Raw genomic sequence first — 8,427 nt, forward strand, 5'->3', positions numbered from 1 at the left:
AGAAACAAAGATCCGAGTATCACATGTTCTCACTCATATAATGGACCTTGAAAATCCAATGTAATACTATAAGAAAATGACTGGCGGTACTGGGAAACTACGGGGGGGAGGGGGATGGGATTAACAGTCGCAAATATCTGTCTGGGGATGAGGAAACACCTCTTATCAATAGGGTGCCTGAATGAAACGTAATTGTACACCTAACCTTTAACTGTACCCCACAAAATCATAATAAAAAATATTGATTAAAAAAAAGACTGATTTAGAGGAAGATGAGGAGCCTGCCTCATTCTCAGGACCTTCTATAAAACTTGCCCCATTCTTTGCTAGGGGAGCAGCTTGATCATCCTTTTGGTCAATGCTTATCTCTTTTTGTTCAAGCAAGAAGCCCTAATCAGGCGTTGCCTGTGTGTTTTTAGCTTCAGCTGTGCTTCATCTCTGGGCTGAAAGGACTCATCAGCCAGTAACAGTATTGTATTAGATTTCTAAACTAATTTGTGAAAGTTTAAAACTTTATTATGTGAAGTAATTCTATCCATGAACTATATCTCTCATTTATTCCTTACCTAAAGCTTTTATTTGAAAAGATCTTGTGAATTCTTAGTTAGATGAATTGCTAGATACTTTGTGTTGCTTTTGAGACTAGTGCTTTATGTCTTTCCTTATTTTCTGATTAGCTATTACTCCTTTATATAGGTTGATCTATTGCCAACTACTTGACAGAATTCCCATGTTAGTTTTAATATTTGGATTATGTTGGGCTTTCTATGTAGACAATCCATCATTAACAAATAATAATAGTTTTTATCTTTTCTCTTCCAATTCTTCTACTTCTTACTTCATTTTCTTGTCTTTTAACATTTTTCAGGACCTGCAGTACTATTTTAAACAGTGAAAATAATAATGGGCATCCACACATCTTATTTCTAATATTTGTCTAAATGCCTTAAAAATTTTTCCTTTAAGTACAATGTTTACTTCATAAAGCTTTTATTTCATGTAGGTAGTCCTCTTTTACTCCTAGTCTGAGTATCATGTGAATAAGAGTTGAATAATACAATTCTTTTTCTGCCTTTAATGAGTTTTATTTCCCCATTAGTCCATTAATGTGATGAATTACCATAACAGATTTTCTGGTGTCTAACCACCATGATTTTAGTTTATGTTTAGTTTACATATCATTAGCTAAAATAAGATTTTTACGTCTATGTTTGTAATTAAAATGGGCTTATTGAGCTAGGTGTAATGTAGTCCCAACTACTGAAGCTGGAGAATATACTTTGAGCCCAGGAGTTCAAGTCCAGTCTGGGTAACATAGAAAGACCCTAACTCTGAAAAAAATAAAATAAAAAGGGTTTATAGTATTTTATTATATTATATCACTTCCAGTAAAAGAGTTAGACAGCTCTCTTTTAATGTTTTCAGAACCTGTTGTATATAGGACAGAGATATTTGTTCTTGAAAATTTAGTTAAAACGTACTCATAATATCTTCTTAGTCTGAAATTTTCTTTGGGTGGGTGAGGGAAGGGGAGCAGTTTGTTTTTGAGTACCATTCAATTTATTTGTTAGTTGCCAGTTTATTTAACTTTATAATATCTTCTTGTGCCAATCTTAGTATTTTATATTTTTTCAGAAGTTTAGCTGCTTCACCCAGATTTTAAAAATTAATAATATAACTTCATAACACTTATTTTAAGAGTCTTTTTCTTATTTGTAATTGTTTCCTTTTTTCATCCTGCTATTTATTTGCACTTCTCATTTTTTTGTGTACAGTCTTTCTATTATATTGATGTCATCAATGTTTTCAAATAACTAGCTACTGAGTTAACATATGTTCTCTTATCTTTTGCTTAGTTTTCTTTCTTATTGTCTGTGTCTCATATTGTCTCAACTTTATTGATTTTGCCTTAATTTTTATTGATACCTTTCTTCATGTCTCTTCAGGATTTTCTCCATTGCATTGCACTGTACTCACTTTCCTAAATTCAGAGTTTATTTAGTGACTTTCTTTTTTTAAATTTAGTTGACAAGTAGAAATTATACATATTTATGGTATACAATGTCGTGTTTTGATATATGCATATATTGTGAAACTGCTAAATCAAGCTACTTAACATATGTGTTACCTCTTATACTTACCGTTTTGTTGTGAGAATGCTTTAAATCTACTCTTTTAGCAATTTTCAATTATGTAATATACTGTTACTAACTATAGTTGCCATGATGTACAATAGATCTCTTGAACTTATTCCTCCTAACTGAAATGCTGTGTCCTTTGACCAACATCTTTCTAATTCTCTCACTCCTCAGTCTCTGGTAACCACATTTCTGTGTGTACAACATTTTATGATTCCACGTATAAGAGAAATCATGTGGTATTTATTTTTTTGTGCCTGGCTTGTTTTACTTAACATAATGTCCTCCGGGTTTATATATGTTGTCACAAATGACAGAATTTTCTTCTTTTTAAAAGATTAATATTTTACTGTGCATATAAACCCATTTTCTTTATCCATTCATCTGTTGATGATAGTTAGTTTGAGGCTATACCTTGCAACTATGAATAATGTTACAGTGAGCATGGAAGTAAAGTGTAGATATCTTTTTGGCATACTGATTTCATATCCTTTGAATATATACCAAGTAGTAAAATTGCTAAACCACATGGCAGTTCCATTTTCAACTTTGGGGGCTACTTACATACTGTTTTCCATAATAGCTGTATGAATTTGTTACCAACAGTGTACCAGGGTTCCCTTTTCTCTACATCCTTGTCAACTCTTGTTTTTTTCTGTCTTTTTGGTAATAGCCATTCTATTATTATTAATGACAATAGTCATTTTAACAGGTCTGAGGTGATATCTCATTTCACCATTTTTAATCTTTCTTATTTTCTGATAAATATCATTTAAGGTAAAAATTTCCTAAATGTTAATTGTGTCCTATAAATGCTTATATAATTTTCATTGTCATTCAATTTTAACATTTACTAATTTCCCTAACTATTTCATTTATAATCAAAAGTTATTTCACAGTATCTTAAATAAGTTCCAGGAATCTAAAAACTATGTTTTTTAAAATTGCTTTATAAGTTTATTGAATAATGTTCAGAAAAAAAAAGTTTATCTGGGATTTACTGCAGTTTTCTTTTTGACCAGTTTTTGTTACTAATTATTTTTTCTAAATTTACTTTTTGTTAAAATATCATTTGTATTCTTATGTGTGTAGTTTTATATAGAGATATACACAAAGGTATAAATGCAAACTACAGAAGATTTAAGTCACACAATAAATCTGAACTAATTCTTATACATACATTATTCAAATCTTCTAAGTCATTGCTAATTGTTTTTGTTTGATTGATTCATTGATTTCTGTCAGGGATATGTTAATCTCCACAACAATTATCTCTCTCTTTGTTACTCTCTCTCTCTTTCTTTCATTCCATCAATTATTGCTTCCTATCTTTTGAAGTTTTTCATTCTGTAGGGAGCATATTTGTCCATGATCATTATACTGAGGTCTTTTCATTGGCCTTTACAGTGACTTGGGGCACAGTTGAAAAGTACTGTTCTGTACAGAATGAGCATACAGTCCTTCTTGCTGCCTTGTGTATGCTCTTTGTGCTACAGGCTATGTAATTTAAAGTGGTGGTACTGGTTATACCTTTTAGAATTAGTATTGGCTTTTCTTTTTCTAGATTACATCTTTCTTTGTTCTTCGTGACATTTTTTATAGTGAATTCAATTTTTTCTTCTGATTGAAATTGGGATTCCATTTTCCTTTTAGTGTACATATGATTATTGTATTTATTCATGCTTTTGCATTCATATTCTCTATGTTCTTTTATTTTAAGCCTGTTGCTTATGAACAATATATTAGTGGATCTTGTTTTAGGGATGATAATTGTTATGTGTATTTTTAAAATCTTACTTGCCTCTATAATTAATCAATGATTATTTTTCAGCTACCATTTTTATCTGGGATTGTCTATTTACACACTTCCTTTTCAAGACCAGAATAAACGTTTTACGTTTAAGCTCTTGCTATGATGGGCTGTCTATTATATGACATTGAATCTAATCTAAAACCTATGTTTATCTTCTTTTGGACTATTCAAATTTTCTTTCCCTGGTAATAATAAAACTGTGGTGTAACATGAAACATATTTGGTCTTTGTCTCAAGTTCCTGACATAGAGCTCCTAACGGTTATGCTAATGATTACTTAGGGTGGGTCTCCTAGATGGCCTCAGGATGAGATCAGTCTCCAGAAGGAGCAAGTGATTCCAGAATTAAAGAGCTATAACTTTCAGCCTCACCTACTGACCCATGGAAGGGGATGAGGGGTGCTGGAGTTTGTAAAACTCTTTTGAACAAGATGTGATGAGCTTCCAGATTGCCCATACTTCGCCTTATCCATTTTTTCATCTGTATCGTTTGTAATTATATCCTCTATAATGAACAGGTAAACATAAGTAAAGTGTTTCCCTGAGCTCTATGAGCTCTCTTAGTCAATTACCAAACCAAAGGGGAGGAATTGAAGAAACCCCAATATATAGCTGGTCAGTCAGAATAGGTTACAACTTGGGACTTGCAATTAACATCTTATAAAGTTGTCACTCTGGTCAACATTTCATAAACATTCTAAGTATATAAAATGTAAATTTTGCACATATTTCTTGTTAACCTCAACTATTATTTCTATGACTGTTACTCCTTAAGCCTGCCATACATGATTGAAGTGATCAGAGATTTCTACCAGACATAAGACTTGGTGCTATAGATTTTCTGAAACATTCTTCCCACTGCATATGCATTTTTTTCTGACAATTTTTTCCTAATTTTGAAGACCAGTCAGTTGTTTATTTTTTCCCTTTTATTAAATTACCAATATCTATATCATTTATGAGTATAATTAGTTGGTTCTACCGAGATCTGCTCATGTGATTGAAAGCTAGTTCTTAATTATTTTGAACTCTTACAATAAAATAATATATAGGTAGTCCAAAGTTACAAAGTAACCCCTATTTCATTACAAAGGTTATTATATACTTTATTACATAGTCTCATTACATAGGTTATTGAATAGCTTCTTGTTTTTCCTTAAACAACTTTTTCCACAAGAATATCTTTAGAGATTATTAATAGGACTGTATGATAAATAGGCCAGAAGTACCATCTGATAAATAAAATGAATGTGTTAGCTTACCTTTGTGGAGGGACACTGGGTGACCAAGATCTAGTCCTTCCTATAACATCTACTCGATGAGGGGAACCTGAGGGTGAACAATGGTTTGATGACATAACTTGTTCTGGCACTGATAATGTTGAGCTTTGAAGATCTCGGCCATTGTGTCTATAATCTAAAGGGAGAAAGATTAATAAGTATTATAGTTACCTGCACAGTAAGCCCTTTGTGTATTTTGTACCTTACTAAAAAACATAAAATGTTGGTGAAGTTGAAAGACTTTGAATATATTAAAAGCATAATATTAAGACAAAATTATATTTTAGAAACACGTAAGTTAAAAAGGAATGACAAATATTCATATATTTAGGTAGCTGATATATCTAAGGTGTTGTGTTGCGTAGAGTAAAATTTTTATATATACTTACATATACAGTAAATCTCTTATATACATTTACTTATAGAGTAAAACTTTTAGACAGAGTTAATTATCTTCAACAAAAGGCTCAAATTTTTTCTAAAAACATCTTCATCTCTTCAATAACCCAGAAGAACCTCAAATACTTCTCAACAATCAATAAGATTTAAAATTATTAAGTTCATAAAAAGTTCCTAAAAGTTTATAGTCATTTCTTTGAGATAAACAATATTAGAAAACACTCTGAATAACATGTGCAGTACATATGCAAACTGCTTTGCTATTTCTTATTTTTTAGAGATAGGGTCTCACTATGTTGCTCATGCTGGCCTCAAGAGATCCTCTAGCCTCAGCCTCCTCAGTAGCTAGGACTACAGGCATGTGCTATAGTACCTCACTATGATTTTTCTTATAGTATTTGACAAGGCTGAGATACAGAAGCCTGAGAATAAAAATGTAATAAATCAGTTTATGAAAGAGCCTGGTGATCTGACACATTTAGACAAAGTGTATTAGAAAAGATGCAACTTAAATGAGTAGTAAAAAGCAATTGATATGTGGACAGATGGAGAAAATTAGAAGAAATTCTAAGTTGACAGAAAGACAGCAGTTCAATGTGGGGCAACAGTGGGGAAATAAGCAGAAAAAGTCAGTTTGACTCAAGTTATAGAAAAGCGTCAAAGATTTGTAGTCAAAAGAGCCTGAAAATTTCTGAGCAGGAAGTGATATTACCACTATCGCCACTAGTATCTTCATCATCCTCATTATGGATATTAGTAATTGACCTTTACTATGTAATAGGAATTCTGTCAGGCACTTAACAAAATATTCTGTTAGAACATTTCAGAAATAATTCAAAGAAATGACTAGTTCATATGTGAATTTTTCTTAGCATGTAAATGTTTTATGTATTACCTTAGATTAGACTCCCTGGAAACAGAGATTCAGATACACATAAATAAGTCAAGTAGAGTTTTCAGGAAAAAGGAGACAAGCAGAATAGGGCAAGGTAAGAAACTAAGCAATGATGTAGCCTCAGCCTGATCCCATTGGAAACTCTGAAGCATAAAGGGTACTAGAGTTGCTTTGACTTTGAGGTAAGGGGGATAGGTTTTGTAGTTTTATGATAGCCAGTTTCTGACTGAGGACTTCCAATGGAAAGGTATTTAACCTACTCAGTAAGGTGGCTTCCATTTGTTTAAGGGCAATTCTCCAGAGGAAGAGACAGATATGAGTTGTTAGCTACCAATACTTCAAATACTTCACAGTATCCGGGGGTGAGTAAACCAGGTGGTAAAGAAGATATGAGTGGAATGTCAACAGTGTCCACTGCAGACTACCAAACAGTAGCCACTGAATACAAAGAACATGAACACAGCTGAATGCAGCAAATCAGAGAAATACAGAACAGTATACAGTGCTCATTCATCCTATATTCTTCCTCTTGCTTCCCTTTGATCACAAACTGCCTCAGAAGTACATATTACATGGGTCCTGCATGGTGTTTCTAGATAGTTCCCTTGACACCATAGTTTTGCAGACTTATCCTTCTTTCCATCTATATATACTCCTTCCATCTGAGTACATTCATTTTGTTTACACTTGTATATTTAATGTTTTTATTGCTTATAACTTAGCAAGACTTTTTAATCGTGTTGTCAGTTTTATTTTCAGTGTTCTGTTCTCAAAGCTGATGGGTTTCAATGATCTTTCCTAACTATTTTTCCTAGAATCCCTGATGTTTTTAGTCCATGATCTTGCTGAGCACAAGGGTTTTCAGAAACACATATGCTGTGTAATAGAAACAACTCTACCAAGAAGACGTTATCAATGTTTTTAATTTGAGAAAACGAAGACAAGTAAATCACCTGAGTGATTGAGTATTAAATAACAGGGCTGGGACTTAAAACAAGATCATTCTGACTCCAGTGCTCTCACTGTGTCCTAATACTACATTGTGCTCTCATGATCTAAGTATTAATTCAGAAAGAGAAAGCTGAGAGCAGTATACAATTCATACAGAAGGTTAGAGAGATTTCAGTAGGAAGATTAATTGTTCTTATAAAACTTAGTCCGGTATTGTCCAATAGAACACTAAAATGATGGAATGTTTCTCTATCAGTATTGTCCAATTTGGTACCCACTAGACACACACAACTATTGAACACTTGAAATCTGGATAGTGTTAATGAGGATCTGAATTTCTTAATATATTTATTTTAAATTTAATTTAAATTCAAATAGTCACATGTAGCTAGTGGCTATATATATTACATACTTAGTATGTACATAGAATGTATATAGTACTATAGAAAAAATAGAACTACATATACTACGTACACACTAAGTACATAAGTATTATGGGAAAATCAGAAAAAGAGAGATCAAAATGCCAGAATAGGGGGATATTTTGCAATTTTATATAGGGTGGTCAAGGTAGATAAGACACATTGAGAAGGTGAATTTCAGAAGGAACTGAAGGAGGTGAGGTATTTTGCTAAGTGGATATACAGAGAGGTTCCAAGAAAAAAATAAAAAGCCCCAAGGTAGAAGTGGTTCTTGTGTCGGGCTCCGTGGCTCAGCCTGTAATCCCGCACTTTGGGAAGCTGAGGTGAGTGGATTGCCTGAGCCCGCGGGTTCGAGACCCGCCTGGGCAACTTGGCGAGACCTCATCTCTACAATAAATCAAAAAATCAGTCAGGCGTAGTAGTGCATGCCTGTAATTCCGGCTACTCGGAAGGCTGAGGTGGAAGGATCGCCGGAGCCCAGCAGTCAAGGCTGCAGTGGCTGGGAGCGGCCACTGCACTCTAGTCTGGGT

The 8,427-nt window shown here is 33.2% G+C and overlaps 1 protein-coding gene across 12 annotated transcripts in view; it reads right to left on the minus strand.

Moving 5' to 3' along the window:
- The window catches only part of RIMS2 (regulating synaptic membrane exocytosis 2), a 255,008-nt gene that overhangs the window by 235,287 nt on the left and 11,294 nt on the right, over window positions 1-8,427 (minus strand). For all 12 annotated transcript variants that reach the window (XM_021713514.1, XM_008060442.2, XM_021713541.1 and 9 more), the window contains exon 2: window positions 5,213-5,366. In XM_021713514.1, coding sequence (XP_021569189.1) covers window positions 5,213-5,307 — 95 coding nt within the window. In that variant the 5' untranslated portion in view covers window positions 5,308-5,366. The remainder of the gene's footprint in view (window positions 1-5,212; window positions 5,367-8,427) is intronic.

This window comes from Carlito syrichta, unplaced genomic scaffold, assembly GCF_000164805.1.
Source record: "Carlito syrichta isolate Samal-C Ts95f unplaced genomic scaffold, Tarsius_syrichta-2.0.1 Scaffold92606, whole genome shotgun sequence".
NCBI classification, from domain to species: Eukaryota; Metazoa; Chordata; class Mammalia; order Primates; family Tarsiidae; genus Carlito; species Carlito syrichta.